The 17,640-nt window shown below is 36.3% G+C and overlaps 1 protein-coding gene across 2 annotated transcripts in view; it reads left to right on the top strand.

Annotated features, from left to right (window-relative positions):
- sema5a (sema domain, seven thrombospondin repeats (type 1 and type 1-like), transmembrane domain (TM) and short cytoplasmic domain, (semaphorin) 5A) overlaps positions 1–17,640 on the top strand; it is a 123,343-nt gene that overhangs the window by 62,514 nt on the left and 43,189 nt on the right. For both annotated transcript variants that reach the window (XR_003275562.1, XM_026201021.1), the window contains exons 6-11: positions 4,466–4,564; positions 7,712–7,925; positions 9,220–9,505; positions 9,906–10,041; positions 12,330–12,534; positions 15,606–15,813. Coding sequence is in view for 1 of the 2 variants with exons in the window: in XM_026201021.1 (XP_026056806.1) it covers positions 4,466–4,564; positions 7,712–7,925; positions 9,220–9,505; positions 9,906–10,041; positions 12,330–12,534; positions 15,606–15,813 (1,148 nt within the window). In the remaining variant the exon portion in view is untranslated. The remainder of the gene's footprint in view (positions 1–4,465; positions 4,565–7,711; positions 7,926–9,219; positions 9,506–9,905; positions 10,042–12,329; positions 12,535–15,605; positions 15,814–17,640) is intronic.

Below are 17,640 nucleotides of genomic sequence, written 5' to 3'. Positions count from 1 at the left end.
TCGACTGCACATGTGGTGGCTCAAAATATCTCTAAAGTATTAGTTAGTTCCAAAAATAAAATAATATTGGTTCTAAAAAAAAGTGCCAGATTTATTTAATAAAAAATATTTTTAAAAAAACACACTGAAGGATGCATTTTGAATGATGTGCTGGTTGCTCTTTTTCATGCAATTACATTGAAGATGTCAAGCTTCAGGAGGTACAAAAAAGCACCAAAAACTATACTAAAAAGCTTTTGTTTTGAAGTGATATGATAGCTGGGTAATATGGATTACAAATCATCAGGATATAATTGTTCATATCAGTTGATATTGATATCACAATAAATTTTAACATTTTATTTCCTAATTTTAAATGGTGAAATGTATTTATTCAGACTGTTTGAGTTTTATTAAAATTAACCATTGGTCTTCCGTAGTAGCATACATTTAGATCATTATAACCACAGTTACAATACAATGGTAAAAATGTAACCAAATTATTTCTATTTAGTTTATGAAAAACAGTAGTACTACTAAATAAATTTAGTATAAATACACAAATTATATATAGCTTAATCACAAAAATACTCTTATTATATTCCATTACTTCTTTAATACATTTAATTCATGTCTACATTAATAATATAATAAAATGTCCCACATTTCTGCCAAAATACCATGGTGCACTTAGTGTTACTACAGTAAATGCATGGTAAATTATTGTGATTTGTAGATAGAAAAGTCTTATGACTGCATCATTGTGCACAGTGTTTCTGCTGTTCGCCAGTGCTATTTAATCTGGGTGGGTATTAACAAAACATTTTATCTTACCACTAAGAGTTCTCTTAAATAGCAGTAAAAGTGTTCAGCTAGAGTTAAATTAGAGTGTATCTAACCTTAACCTATTCACAAAACTGCTGAGACAATCTTTTACTAAGGAATAGAGAGAAGTCTTAAGCTAAGAGAAAGGGGGGTGTTGACCGTGTTGCCATAGATGATGTCAGCATGCTTAATAACTATGCACACAGTGATTGGCTGATAGTCTCTGTCAGAAATGTATTCATGGAAATATTGCAGAGCACAATATTATGTTTCTGTATTCAAATAAAGATTTAATAAAAAGTTAGTTGCCACTTTCGAATAAAAAGTATATGTTCAGCTAATTGTCAGCCTTTTACATGTATGCTTCACGAAAACAGTTAGCGGATATGCGTATAAACAGACTTTTAATAAACAGAGTAGAATAATCATGGCTGATAGTAAGACATGCAGACAGAACAGCTGCTGCTACTTGCCCCACTGGTTAATGAAAACTAGGATATAATCGAAGGAAAATGTAGAGTTGGGGTAACCTCCAAAATCAAAGGTGATACCTTTTTAAAAGATCATTATCATCAAATGTTTCTAAAATGTTTATGTTCAGAGGCAGATTGCCAGCATAAGCCATTTTTGGAATAGTTTGTGGTTTGTTCTTAGTGACTTAGGAGTCCTCCTCACTACTCTTAACCTTTCACAGATTTAGGAGCTAGTTTTAGTGCTAAAACACTTTAAGAGTCCTAAATTTAGGATTGACACGCCCATTATTTTTAAGATTTTCTCTTAAATCGGTGAGCTATGAGCGACTTTTAGCCTTAAGATATTTTTTGAAGACGGTCCCTGGTTTTAAACTAGTTATTTGTTTTGTTAGCTGAATTTGCGCACTTCACAATGGATCTCACAGTGCTGTTAAGAGATTTGCTCTAGTGAGCTCGCACTGTGCTGTCGCTTGAACCTTGAGCTTACCAGATCAATGGTCCATGTGATGCGGTTCAAATGAGTACCGCTGATTCATTCCGCTTCTGGCGCATAAACATTATATCGAACATTTATCGAACACTTGTCATCATTTTATCTCAGGAAATTGTATCGCAATGATAATCGTGAAAAATTTTTTGGCCCAGCCCTAATGATGAGATCACTCATAACTCAGTCAATCTGAATTATTCAGACCAGATCTGTGAACCAAATCAGTCGATTAATTTAACATTTCTTTCTGAAGTTTAACTTTCATGATTTCACAAAGCTATCGTATGGCTTTAGACGATTTGAAATGTAGCATGCAATTTGCATGGACCAATTTTATAATACTTTATGAAGCTTGAAAGCCTCGGTCCTCAAAAGAAGGACCAGTATGATTCTTCAAAATCCGTTTTTTGTGTTCCAAATAAGAAAAAAATCCTACGAATGGAACAACATGAGGACATAATCTCCATTTTTTTATAACTGAACTATTCCTTTTAAGACTTTTTGGTTGTTTTACACATCACAAAGCAATTTGAAAACGTTTTTTCTTTTTTCTTTTTTTGGGGGCTTTACTACTTTACAAAACATTATCTTTAATGGAATTAAATGAATAATTGTCTCTTTCAACCACTGCATCTGGTTTTCGTGAGTCTGTTGTTTCAAGAACAAAGGAAAGTGTTTAATGGAGTGAATGGTGTTCTGTCGACTTAGTATTGTTTGTAATGCAAACAGTGCATAGCAGCCACTATATTACACTATGGAGTGTGGCCATCTGTCAGGGGTTTCCATAAACATGTCACATTGTGATGTGGTAGGTATATTAAATCTCCATTTATTTACGCATACAGCAAAGCGCTGCCCCCTAGCCAAATTGCATTAGCAAATGTAAATCATCCTTTTTTTTCAGGACTCCTTTTAGTGCAGGGAAATGAACGACTTCACGGGTTAACAGCCATTCTGACGAGCAAATAAAGTTGACCCCCTCAATCACTGCCTTGGAACACCTTTAAATCAACAGAGAGCGAGACAGGGTGACAGGGCTTCAAGTACTTCAGACAAGAATGATTTACTAATTCTCAAAAAGCCTTGTAAAAACAAACCTAACTGAAGCATTACGGTTCAAGAAGTCCTGCAGCTGGTCTAATATAGCAGACAATCTGATTGGAAGACAAATGTAACTAAGCTTAAAAAAATTCATTTTGAAAGATTTCTTGTTAAGTCATTCAAATCAAACAATAATGGTCTCGTAAATTTGGCTTAAAGTTGCAATGAAAAAGGAATGACAAATCTTTTGTTCTGTATTGTCAGTGTCAGTGTCACTTTATTTGTAGAGCATTAAAACGACAGCTGTTGGCCAATGTGATGTACATATGATAGATTAATACACAATAAGATAAACACAAACAAAGCTATGGAAAAAGTTTTAATAGTTGTTGCAATTGCTAAATGTAAAGGATTATCAAAAAGTAAAAAGTAAAGTTTAAACAGACTAAATGATTAAAATGCTCCAATAAATAGTATCAGAGAGAAGCCAGTCATTTCACTGGAAGATTGGTGTCGTGTTTTTTTTTTATTATTATTATTTTTTTTTTTTATTGAAACATACACAAATGAATTGTTGACAATAAGATCAGTAACGTCCATTTACAAAATGTATGTACTGTAGGGTGAATTTTCATATTGATGAATATGACTATGATTTCAATTACGATTATGATTTCTACACTTGGGGAAAATTGTCAATGCTAATGGAATAAAAGGCTTGTCAAGATTTTGTTTGATCATCATATGAAAATTCACCATACAGTACATACATTTTCTAAATGGACATTGCTGATCATATTGTTCAATCAGCAAAGAAATCTGACAACAGGTTTAAATAACTGTTAAAAATATAGATTGTATAAATGTAATATATAATAAAAGTATACATATTTCTTTTTAATATAACTGTTTTATATATATATATATATATATATATATATATATATATATATATATATATATATATATATATATATATATATTTGTTGTTGTTGTTGTTTTTGTTGTTATGTTCTTTTTATTTTTATTTTTCATTTTTCAGGCTGGTTCTATAAATGAATATTTTATAATAAACAAACTTTTGATTAGCTTTAAAAGGGTTAGTTCATCCAAAAATGAAAATTATGTCATTATTTACTCACCCTCATGTCTTTCCAAACTCATAAAATCTTCTCTCATCTTCGTTACACATATTAAGGTATTTTTGATGGAAATGGGTACTGTCCTGAATGCGCGTTGAAGATTGACATGGAAGAGAAGATATTTTTAAATTAAGTCGATATTTTTGTTTTCGTTGTGCACAAAAAGTACCACTGTGAAAAGTGAACCACTGATGTCACATGTACTATTTTAATGATGTCTTTACTTCCTTTCTCTGCCTTGAACATATGAGTTGTATTGCTGTCTATGCAGGGTCAGAAAGCTCTTGGATTGCATCAAATATATCTTAATTTGTGTTCCGAAGAGTAAGTAATGACAGAATTTTCTTTTTCGTGTGAATTATACCTCTTTAACAAAAAGGCAAGGTTTTCTATTTATAGCGTGTTGTGATTTTGCCAACACACATTTTTCCGAGTTGGCTCAATTTTTCATTTGTAATGCTAATAGTCAACACTTTTGATACTGCTTACACATTTTCCCATCCGTCTTTTCACAGGAGGAGTGCCAGAATTACATCCGTGTTCTACTTGTCAACGGCGACAGGCTGTTTACATGCGGGACAAATGCATTCACTCCAATTTGCACCAACCGCACGGTAACGTAAACGCATCAATGCACTTAATATAATGCACTGGCTTCCTGACCTGATGTTATGCTTGCTTTGTCCCAAGTTTCCTCTCCCACATTGACCTCCTTTGACATTTTCATCCGTGTGTGGGTTGTGTAGCATAGCATGTGGTATTTCAACCAAAGCCTGTGGTTTATTTCAATAAACTTTTGTTCGTGCTTCACATCAAAAGAAGCTTTTTTGAGATCGAGAGAAAAAAAAACAACAACAATAACAACCAAGGCCTGTTTTTCAAATAAAATGGGATTTTGTAGTATCTCTAAGTCTCTTGTCCTTTGTGGAAAGTTCACACTTGTTATGCAGGTGTTGTGCGAGTGTTTGCACTTTATCTTTGACGAATTCTTCCAGCGCTTGGGTTGCAGCATAGTTGCCACCTATCGCAATAAATGCCACTCAATGTGGCTGATTGAAAGATAAGCATCTCCGGCAAGCACATTTACTGACATCCCCCATTATTCCCCCTCACATCTCCTAGTTTTCATTCAAGTATGTAAGTCTCTTGTGCTCGAATCCCTGAATTTGAATGACTGGATTACTCTTCTATCCTTTCCTCAAACCTGATAATGATGATGACAGTCGATTCGCATACGATGGCAATCATTTCCTTGGCTATTTATTGACTCAAAGCTAAATCACCCAGGGATTTACCATTATAAGTACCTCGTGCCAGCAGGAAAGGACTTAGCGCAGCCAGGAAGGCACGAGCGAAAATTCTCCGTTGTGTCCTTGTAACGCCGCCAGTAAAGCCTCATCTTTAAACAATCGGCTATCGAGGTTGTAGTGCTGCTCAAACACAGCTGCCAGTCTCCTGAAGAGGCATCTTTCAACCCTCTCCATTAATGTGCATTATGGGTAGCGTGTCCATATCTGCGAAGGCTTCCGAGTGCTATTTGTCAGAAGGTGTTCCATCAATAAACGCCTTTCATCTTTCTTCGCACCCAAGAAAAGGCACATCCGTTCAGGCGTTGGCTCAGGGTGAAGTATCTCCCTGGCACCGACGCTTCAAAAGACTGCTTCGCCTTGCCAAACATGCAAATTCGCCTGACTTTATTGCCAGCTAAATGGCTCCAGGTCCTGAAGGAAGCCGAGACACTTCCAGCCATTCGCGGAGGTTTTCTTCGAGCCAACATCAAGGATAATCCCTCTTTACATTGATTACACAGGGCAAGTGTTGTGGCCGTCAGCTGCATGTAAGATAAAAGCATTCAGGAGAGGCCACACAGGATCTAATCCGCCTTCGGGACGGACCGATAGGGTTGAGCACAATGCAGTATGTCAAATTTCCTGGTATAAAAATAAGCTAGTCACTGAAGGCATGACATTTCAAGCTGCATAGATTAATTTACTGCTGCTTGAGATGTATTGCTCAATTCGAAAACCATTCACTTGTCATTTTTTCAGGTACCAGATACCACATGAATATGGAAGGTAGGAGCGTCATTAAAACAGAAACTTTAAATGGATTTTTCAAATGTGTTTTTGATGCCAATTTTTATAAAATTTTAAATATGATGATAAGGGTTTGACTGTGCACTCAAAGGAAACGGCACTAACAGCTCTTAAAATCCTTTCCCTTCTGAGTACTGCAAAAAATATATTTTTTTATTATATTATATTATATATTAAATGATATTGTGAGGACAAGCCTGCAGTCCCCACAAAGGGAAAAACTAAATATGAAAAAAGCTAATAAAGTTTATCTGAAAGTGTAACGATGCAAACAGGTTTTCTGTAAGGGGGTAGGGGTAGGGTTAGGGTTAGGGTTAGGTTAGGGGAGAAAAAATATTGTCTAGTCGGTATAAAAGTAATAGAAGTCTATGGAAAGTCCCCACAGTTGTGTGTGTGTGTGTTTTCTTTTTTAATGCTCAAAATCTTTAAATTTTCCTAGTTTAAATTTTAAACAAGGCTTAGTTAATTTTGTCTCTCAAGTAAATGTATTTCATTGTTTGTTTTTTCACTGTAAAAGTAAGGAATGTTTAGATGTTTCTATTAGAAAACAAAACAAAAATACTGAGTAAGGAAATCATTTTTGGCAGTGATAACGGAAGCAGTCCTTTACTTCAGTGGTTCTTAACCTTTCTGACTTCATTGCCCCATTTTGTCCACAATAATTTCCCTTTTTTCCCGCAGTTATACGTGGTTCACTGGATAAGGATTTACTCACAATTTATACCCAATAAAATATTTTAGAACCTGGCATATATACATATTTTAGAGCTCAGACGATATACATATTAGACTTTTCCATGTCCACAAATCACACTTTTATAATGAGGCTTCCTCATATATCCTGTTTTTTGAAAGACAAAACAAAAAAGGAGTTGTTAAGGGCATAATGAAGAAATATCTTGATTTTAAGTTGTTTTAGCTTGTTTATGTATGCTTGTTTGGTCTGATTGTATGTCATTTTAAGGCTCTCTTGGAAGTTTGCCGAAGTTGAGCCTGGTTGAGGACCACTGCTTTAAACCGATATGGTTCACTAATAGCTTCTCTAGTAGTTCAGATGGAGAATTTTCTGGATGTCTCCGTTCGCCCGTGTGAAGGAACAGAAATCGGATAAAGAAACTTGGACCAGCACGAAAAGTCATACTCGCTTTCTTTGGTGGCATATCCCTTGTGCTTATTATATACAAATGTAAATTACCTCCCTGTCATGGTAGCTTCCCATTGCTGGCTAAATGTCACACTAAGCAAGAATCAAGGCTTTGCCGTACTGCACATAAGGACAGAACGGGTGTGTTGCGAACGATTAGCATTTAGCTATTGCAGCCACCACTAGGCGTGACAACCAAGTAATGAGATAAACATTTTTGGCGTCTAACAAAATAGCACACAACACGGATGGAAATAGGCAGAGTGTTTCCGCAGTAATAAATGATTTGAACGGTGAATGGCCACATCAGCGCGTCGCATAAACAGAATTAGAACATCTTAGAGATTTCCGTCCGTGGAAATGTTTGGATGTATTTCTCTGTTCAGACTCAAAACAAACAATAATGCATCCAAAATTATTTATTCCATGATTTGGATTCAGTTTGTATTTACTAAGATATATACTTGCCATTCAGGTATAAGAATTCCAAGTCTGAATTCAATCTCTGTTTCTCTGCACAGCTGACTAACCTGACCGAGGTCCATGATCAAATCAGTGGGATGGCACGGTGCCCCTATAACCCTCTGCATAATTCCACTGCCCTCATCACTTCCAGTGGGGAGCTTTATGCCGCCACAGCCATGGACTTTTCCGGCAGGGACCCGGCAATCTACAGAAGCCTGGGAGGACTTCCACCTCTGCGTACTGCTCAATACAACTCCAAATGGCTCAATGGTATTGTATCAATTATATTGAATTCAATTAAGAGGAGAAAAAAAAACTTAAGTCATTAATAGCAATCAAGTGCCCGATTAGTCTTTGGAAAATGTTGCATAAGTTGTTTTTTTAAAAGTGTAGTTCACCTAAAAATTTAATTTCTGTCATAATTTATTCACCTTCATGTCATTACACAACTGAATTTCTTTCTTATTGTATGAAAAAAATGACTTATGTCGCTCATTCTGTAACATTCTGCCTTACATTGGTTTTGTGTTCCATATTTGAGGTTCTGAACAACAAAAGGAGGTGTTAATGATGACATGTTGGGGGGTGGGGGTGATATGTATGTTTAAGTAGCACATCTGTTTTAAAGAGCTCTTCAGTTGTTCTTAACTGATGGTTCACAACACAAAAAATAGGCTGCAGGTCTGTTCTGAGAAGGTTTCAAACATCTGCAAGAACAAAACTTAATGCAAGTGTAACTTAACAAGTAAATGTGCTTATTTGGAAAAGTAAAATAAATGTACTCATGATCCTTTCAGATAGATGAGTAAGCTTTTCCCGGATCATTTGTTGTTGAGTTCAAATAGTGAGTGTCTAACTCACAATCATGTGATTCCAATCCTGAATGACTTATTTCTGAGGAACATAAAAGATCATTTGAAGATCGATGGTAACCAACAGTTTTAGTCACCATTTTACTGGTAAAAAAATATTTATACCTTAAAAAACCTTCTCAAATATTTAGAAGAAAGCCAGACATAAAGGTTTTAAATTTTCATTTTTGCACAAAGTATCCCTTTAATTGTAGACTTTAATCGTTTCTCCAAACCTAAACATCAACATCTAAGCTAAAAATTCGCCTGAGCTGATGGGTTTAAAAATTGTCATCAGAAAATCTTGACAGAGAAGAACTGATTTACATTTACATGACATTAACTTTTTCCAATTGATTTTTCCTCCATGTTGTGCAAATGTGCAAAGCTCCTCACCACAAAAGAAAATGAATTTGCTGTCAATCACATCCACCTCCTCACTTTGAATCTTACAGATCTGGCCATGATGGTTGCTCTTTTTGCCTTTTTAGAGGCTGGTGCGTTCACCTGTTTTGAATGGAGAACGCTAATTAAACAAGTTAGCTCACTTTGATCGTTTCTCACTGTAACCTTTCTCTTCTCCCATGACAAATGAGTTTGTCCATTACCTACGCATAAGATTAATAAATGCATCTCGATGGGCTAGTGGTTCTGCTCCATGTGCAATCCGTTATTAATCACTGTCACCTGTCCCCCGTTTCTGTCAAACTTAGAGCCCAACTTCGTTTCCTCCTATGACATCAGCAACTTCACCTACTTCTTCTTCCGTGAGAACGCCGTGGAGCACGACTGCGGCCGGACGGTGTTCTCTCGCACCGCCCGCGTCTGCAAGAACGACATCGGGGGCCGTTTTCTGCTGGAGGACACCTGGACCACCTTTATGAAGGCCAGGCTTAATTGCTCACGGCCGGGCGAGATTCCATTCAACTACAACGAACTGCAAGGAACCTTTTTCCTGCCGGAGCTCGAGCTTCTCTATGGGATTTTCACTACTAATGTGTGAGTAAAGCACCTTTTAATCACAACACACAGTTTTAAGATATCCACTGTTATGTTCCCGGGGTTTCAAAGCACAAAAGTCAACTTATGACACATTATTTCCTGCAGAATGTCAATTTTGTGGTCTGCATTCTCACCAAAAGCCTGTTACTAATTGCATAGATTTTTTTGTGAGGACACTTTCAATTTAACACCATACATTTGCCTTTTTTATTTGCTTATCTGCTGTTATCTCTCTGGTAGTGTGTGATCTGTATCACAGTCAGCCATGGACAGATCCATTTTTCACATTGTGTTCCACTGTGCTTAAATGATTGTCAGTGAAAAAGTGTTGCATATAAGTGTGCGCTTGAGTGTGTGTTTGTGTGTGCTGACTGCCTGCTTCTGACTCTGTTCTCAGCAACAGCATTGCCGCATCAGCAGTGTGCGCATTCAATCTGAGCGCTATTACCCAAGTGTTCAGTGGGCCTTTCAAGTACCAGGAGAACTCACGCTCCGCTTGGCTGCCCTACCCCAATCCCAACCCTGACTTTCAGGTAAGCACCCAGAAAATGACAGTCACTTTTACGGACAGTATGCATTCGCTCCATCTACTTGAAAAGTTAAGTGGCACTTTCCACAAATAGGCTACAGAACAGGGCCTGAACCTCTCAAATGGTCAGTGAAAGGAGGTGCTTAACCTTCGGAGAATCATTATCCATTCAAGAAGTCATTTTGAGTTTTATTTTCCATTATTTGATGAGACCCTGCAACAGCATTTGTTGTTTAAATGTTTTTGTTTTTTTTTTTATACTAAACATAATTATATGATTTTTCTATTCAGTAGAAAACTTAATCATACAATGAGTAACAGGGTTGCAAATGTGATTAAATATCAATAAATAAATAAAATATCAAAGTGACAATAAAGACATTTATAATGTTCCAAAAGATAGAACTTTGCATCAATCAACAAATCCCAGGAAAGGTGTCAGTTTCTACAGAAATACTAAGCAGCACAACAATTTTGGACGTTTTTAACATTTACAAATCGTGTTTTTCCACAATGCTGCAGGAAGTAATTCAGATTAGTTTGTAATATAAATATTTTTACCTGAGTTTCTAAATTGATAAAATTCAAAATATTATTTAAATGTTTAACTACCATTGAAGTGGGACAGGTCAAAAATTGTAAAAACTTCCTACATTTCATTCGAGGTTAGTAACATTAAAAAATGTGGGATTTTTATCTTTGCTGCTCTAATGCCAAATAATACGGTATTTGTGAAAAGTGCCAGGTCTCTTTCTGTTGGCAGCACTCCAGCAGTAAACAACCAAAAAATAATAATAATTGACTTTCTCACCTCAACTACTGTACCACCAATGTGTGCCCAATTAAAATGAGATGGTGACTGATGTTTTAGGTTTTATTGCCTCATGTGTTTGCCTGATTATTCTCCAAGAAAAAAAAAAGAATATGTGAGGTGAGTTTTTATTTTTCTGAGCACTGTCCAATTATCCAAAACCCACAAACACCTAAGTCTGATATTTTCGATGATATCTGAGGGGAGACAGATCAGGTCACAGTACCTCAAGCCTCTCTCATGGTTGTTAATTTGCCTCCATTTCCATGTCTTTGTAATGCTCGTGAATTTATTCATAAAATTGCCAGCTTATAACATTTTTGGCTGGAAAATAAGAGCTAATAAAACCAGTATTCATCTCCTGTGGAGTATTGCCAGCCACTTCACAATGACTGACTCTGCAGTGCAGCGTTTTAAGACTTTCTTCCGAAATCTAACTCGGGGTCAGAATGAAGGAATGTATCTGTGTCTCAATTGCTGTTAATTGTAAAAACGTTCATCTAAAGCCATTAAATGTATTTTAATGTGATGTGAGATCCATGTTCAGGTCCAGATTGACTTTTATTTACATTTTCCAAGTTGAATTCTGGTGAAATTCGCCATAATGTATTTTAAACGTAGTAAATAGTGTTGAAAACCAGTTGGATTACATTTCACCTCTAATAAGGAATACACAAGGGCCAGATGCTCTGAATGACGTGTTCAGATTCTTTGAAAATCTTCAGCGCTTACTGTTGGCATTGGGAGCAGATTCTATGCAGGCCTGGTAATGACCCCATTAAAATGACTTGACTACCATATCTAAACCCTTTCAAAACTGTCTGATCAGCATGGACTTCTCTTTTGGATCAGCTGAATCAGACTTTCTCGTCTGGCTTATTGAAGCCGATCTCTGTGACCTGATAATTAAGTTTCCGGAGTCCTCATGAAAGTCTTTGACTTCATCCCTTTTCTCTCTGAACCGCAAGGATTCATGATGTACATTAGCCCTACTTTATCTAGCTTGCTGTGACATCTTCATCAAGCATTTGTCCATGTTGTTGAGGCCAGATTTACGAGCTTCAAATGTATGGCTTCCAGCATTGATGGAAAATGGCTTGCTGTATATTTTGTTCTTGAAAACCAACATGCACCCCATTTGAGTAGAATTATGCCTGAGTTGATCTCCAGCTGATTGATGTTGATTATATGTGATCCGAGAGAGTGCAGGTTTGTGAGGCCAGCTAATTTGTTTCTCCATATAAAATCTTATTCAGGGAGGAAAACATTAATTTAGGGAAACAACTGCTATCCAGATTTCTACAGTAAATGCTTTTCTATAGAAGAAATTATGATGATTTCATACAGCAAATGGGTTTTTCAGACCAACAGCTTTTAGGTACTTTTTTTGCATTTCTTCGCAAACCGTAAATCCTTTGTTTTGTTTTGGGGTTTTTTCTTATCGGCGTCTCTCTGTTTGTATCTCTCTTGTTCTTTCTCAGTGTGGCACTATAGATTACGGCTCCTATGTGAACTTAACGGAGAGGAATTTGCAGGACGCCCAGAAGTTCATTCTGATGCACGAGGTGGTGCAGCCCGTCGTTCCTGTGCCATACTTCATGGAGGACAATGTGCGCTTCTCCCATGTGGCTGTGGATGTAGTGCAGGGCAAAGACATGCTCTATCACATCATTTATCTAGCAACAGGTATAGTACCACATTACCTTTACATAGAAAAAAGAGATCTGTACATAGCGTTAACATTTATGCACATTTAATATAGTCTAAAATAAGCACTGCATTAGATATACGTACTGATGAAGGTTAATGGAGTTGCAGCATAAGATGCACACTAATAGCACACTACTTCCTGCAGAATTGCAAATGCAGTCCATTAGTTGTGCCAGATGCTTGTAGTGAGTGATCTTATTAGTATAAAAGCTCATTTCTGCCGATTCCATCAAAAATAGAACATTTTAAAAATAAGAAATAAAGTCACAATTGACGAGTTTTTAGGTATGAATATAGTTATTCAGCAAGGATGCATTAAATTACAATATATCTATTTCAAGTAAATCATATTATTTTGAACTTTTTACTGATTAAAGAATTTTAAAATAAAGGGATCACGGTTTCTACAGAAATATTAAGGGGCATATCTATTTTCAACAGTGATGATGAATTTTTTTTTTTGTTTTTTGTTTTTTGAGCAGCAAATCAGCATAGAAAGATTTCTAAAGAATCATGTGACACCGAAGCGTGGAGTAATGATACTGAAAATTCTGATTTGTATCACAAGAATAAATTATATTTTAAATAAATTAAAATAGAAACCAATTATTTTATATGGTAATAATATTTTAGTTTTTTAATCAAATAAATGCAGCCTTTGGGAGCCATTCAAAAGCAGAATTTTAACGACCTCAAACTTTTGAACAGTAATGTAAGTATCCACCCACACACGCACATATATAAATCTGTCAGTCGATTCACACTGAAGACAGATATGGGTCACTAACAAACAAGAACTTAAACAAGAAAATAAATAAATAAACAGTTCTGAGAAAAAAAAATCTGAAATGAGCATTAAAGCCTGTAATATGAAAGTAGTCAGAGAATCCCAGGTGGCCGACTTCTCATTAAACCCACAGCTTATTAGAATGTTACTTTTACCATCAGAACTTTGTCGAGTGAAGACTTCTGCATTGCCATAAGGGAGGCACAGGGGAAAACTGACTCTAGTAATTGGTGGTCCACTTGAATCATTGGTCTTTGAAGCAAGCAACAGTTGGTCACCAGGCTGAATAAAGGCATTAGACACATAGCAACGATAAAACATCAAAGGCAGCATGTGCTTACATAGGGGAAAGAATTTACTGTAAGCTGTCATTTGCTATCCAGATGCACACCAGAGCACTGGAAATCTCCAAGTCTGTCTGTTCTGGCCTGTGCACGGCTGAAAAACACTGAACATCTAGTTACCCGTCAACAGAAATTAAATAACAGGAACACTTATTGTTAAGGAACTGTGTAAAATAAATACTTGTTAAAGGGAAGGAGGCACTTGTTAAATTGTACAACATAAACACACAGGACAGTCAGGGTTTAAAAGCTGTTTGCTAATTGGGCGAGTAGCGTGACTATGGTTTTATTTCTGTAATACACAGACTGTTTTCGATTATCAGGAAGTCAGAGCCTCATGCTGATTTACAACAGCATTCACAATGTCTGTCTAGTCTGACAGTGAGGGAATAAAGGAATGGAATAGCAAAAAAAGAATAAAATGTATTGTTCAGCAAAAAAGTATTACTTTATTTCTTTGTGGCACAGAAAAATGAGAATTTTAATGGTCACAAATGGCTTCCGGTCTTAAAAAAGGTCCATTCTCTGTATTCCAAATCTTCTAGAACTTAAAAAAATAAAAAAAAAATAAAAAAATTTGAACTGATTTAACTAATTCATTTAAAAGATCTGACTCGAAAGAAAGATCTCTACTTCTCTCCTAAAAACACAAAAGTTCAACGTAAATATTTTCAGACAATAATAGTAATATCTTTTATTTAAGTCTGTTGACTTAGTATTATTATTTGTTCATTTCGGATATTAGTTGCCAAGGCAGTATTTCCAGTTTCAGTTTCCATCTTAAAATGGTATCATAGTTTATTAAAGCTTTGATTTTAATTACTGGATGCAAATTGTAATAGTTTTAACATTGCTAACACTGGTCTGTTCCTCATACAAACCTCTCATATGTCAAAATATTGTGCACACATTGTATGAATCACTTCTATATAGTGCTTTTGCATCTTTTTTGAAAAATGTACTGTATGGAAAATTGGCTTTTTTTAATCTTTTCATACTCATTTGGAACAACATGAGGATGAGTAAATGATGAATTAATCATTTAATGCTCAACATTGCAGTCGCTTGTTATGTATTCCATGAAAATGACGTGCACTCAAGATTCAAATATTTGCGAGGCGCTATAAGATAAGATCCTTTGCTATGGCAAACAGTCCTTTATACGCCATGTTTATAAAGTTAGCCTTGATTCAATTCATGCCAGACAATAATAGCTTGACGTGTGAGGAACGTAGCTGGAATTTCACAGTCGAATGGAATGAAATAGAGCACTGAAGCCTGTTTTGACAAGAGCAGGGACCTAATCAGTGGCTCTTGTAGTATCTAAAAGTTCATTGCCCCACATGTTGTATGGCTCCTATAAAACATCTGACAGGCCGCTTTAGAGCGAACAAAAGAACAACGGCAACTACTGCGAGGATAAGATAGATATTAAATAGCTTATCAAACCAATCCAGTTCACTCTTTGTGACATTATGAGACCAATGAATGTCCTCCATGGACTCACAGACCACATGCTCCATAGAGGGATGTATAACCTGCGAAAGGTGATTCAGCCGATAATTCTGCCCTCCTTTCAACTGTACAAAAGCCACCCTTTGGAACAGATAATGAATCTTCTCTGGAGAGTAGTCAGTCCGCCCTCTTTGCCCTTTCTGATCCAAATAGCACATCCATATTTAAGTTGACAGCCCAGATGGCAGACTAGCACTATATAGAATTTTCATGTGATAGAAGAGATCTGAGGTCATTCTCCACTGCTGCTCCTCTGACATCATTTCCTTTCAATCTCACCAGGTTATCAGAGATGCCCACTTGATCACCTAAACTGCTTCCTAACTCTTTTCCCCCCGTCTCTTTACCTTCTTTCTATTATCTAAGACACTTGTTTTCAAATTTCTCTTTCTACTTTCTAGATTACGGCACTATTAAGAAGGTGCTCTCTCCACTGAACCAGACCACGGGCAGCTGTTTGCTGGATGAGATCGAGCTTTTCCCCCCAAAGAAGAGGCAGCCAATCCGCAGCCTGCTCATACTTCACAGCCGCAGTGAGCTATTTGTGGGAGTCAGAGACCAGGTCATCAAAATCCCCCTGATGCGCTGCAACTTCCACAAGTCTAGAGAGTGAGTACTGCTGCTTCTCAGCAGATAAATGCACAACATCTCAAGGTAGAAATTCATACCTACTTCCCAAAAATGAAAATGTCATCATTTATTCACCCTCATGTCAAAAACTGAACACAAAAGCTGTTGTTTCTAGATGACTTAGGATAGATCTTGTTAGTGGCAAATTTGACAGGAACGAAAACGAGGCTGTGAGAGATAGAAGTACAGTGCGTTCAATGGATTGTACTGTTTAACAACATGCCGATTGTTAAGCTGATGAAATGTATTTCTCAAATTACATCAGTTGTGAATATTATATGACCTTTACAAAATTAGCTCCATTGTAAACACTCTAAGCTCTTTTTAATATGGTGTCTAACCTGATTAAGGTCTATAATGATCAGATTATATGGATACTTTAGTGTTTTGTTTAGTTTTTTTGTCCTTTTTGGAGCTTGAAACGTCCTACATCCATTTTCATTTTGTCAAACCTTTCATCAAAATATAACAACTTTTTGTGTATAAAGGCTTTGTGGCCATGGGGGGGGGGTATTAACATATAACAATTAATCCTATTTTTCATAGTCTGATTAACCCTTAAAGAGTAAAATCAAATCAAAGGCTATGTTTTGTAGCTTTTTTACACCACTGAATTTTTTTATTTATTTTTTTTTTGTCACTCTTCAATTAGATTTAATGTTAACTTTGTTAACAGTCGACCATTTTACAGCATTTATTAATTTAGGTTAAACTTTTATACTATTTTTGGTCATACTTTATTTTAAGTTCCAATTCTCGCTATTAACAAACCAGTAACTATGACTCAATAAAATCCTAATTTGATGTTTATTAATAGTAAGATAGTTGTCAAGTTTAGGTAGCGGGTAGGATTAGGGAATTGGTCCCACTGAAGTGTCACCCTATTGTGACGAGTGGGGCTCGGAGCGAGGCCGGTGGAGTGATTGGGACATGAGCAACACTTGCTCCACTCGCCGGTCTTGCGTCCCACGGAGGAGATCGGAAGAATATAAAAGATGAGCGACGACAGTGAAGGATGAGAGAGGACCAGGCCCTGGGCTTTATTTGGTGTTTTGTTTTGTTTGTGCACGGCAGTCGTCTGCGAGGGGCTGTCGCGTGTTTATTTTATTATTAAAGTCTTCATTTGAATGTCCGCCGGTTGCCACCTCCTTCTTCCCGAGATTGTGAAGTTTGTATTTTGTTACACCTATCTTTTAATTATTAATTACGTTTTGTTCATAATTAATGTTAATTTATTGTATTTACTTGCTGAAATATGTTGGTGTATATATAGTAAAAGTGAATTGTTCATTGAAAGTTTATGATACCTAATGCATGAACTAATGTTGACAAACAGAACATTATTGTTAAGTGTTACCCATTAGTTTGTATTGCACATTTTAATGTTTTATGTGACAAGTTAAATGCAAGTGTCATTTCATGATTGCTTTTAATAATACTAAAGTTTTGATTCCTGGCAAGATAAATGATACTACTAATCTTATGAGCGCATACATGCTTGCAACCTTTTTTTTCTCTCTCTCTCTGCACAAGAATAAAAGTAATTTCACAAAGATCATCTGCCAGAGGGCAACAAAGAACAATCACCATGTTTGACATTGTGCCTCCAGGCCTTCATATCAAGAGCACTTCTCTAATCTCTGCTCATAAGAGTAGATGGCAGCCTGTTCATCATCTCTCTCCATTTGCATTCCAATGAAAAGCGCTGAGTTATGTGAATATGAGCTGAGTTTTGCCTGATGAGCTTTTTCTATCCTCTTAAGCGGTTAAAGATTTGGAGAGGTCAATTACTCACACCTCTATACT

The sequence above is a fragment of the Carassius auratus genome, chromosome 24, assembly GCF_003368295.1.
Source record: "Carassius auratus strain Wakin chromosome 24, ASM336829v1, whole genome shotgun sequence".
In the NCBI taxonomy this organism is placed as follows: domain Eukaryota; kingdom Metazoa; phylum Chordata; class Actinopteri; order Cypriniformes; family Cyprinidae; genus Carassius; species Carassius auratus.
Note: the sequence above shows the minus strand (reverse complement) of the source record. Positions and strands in the feature narration are given on the sequence as shown.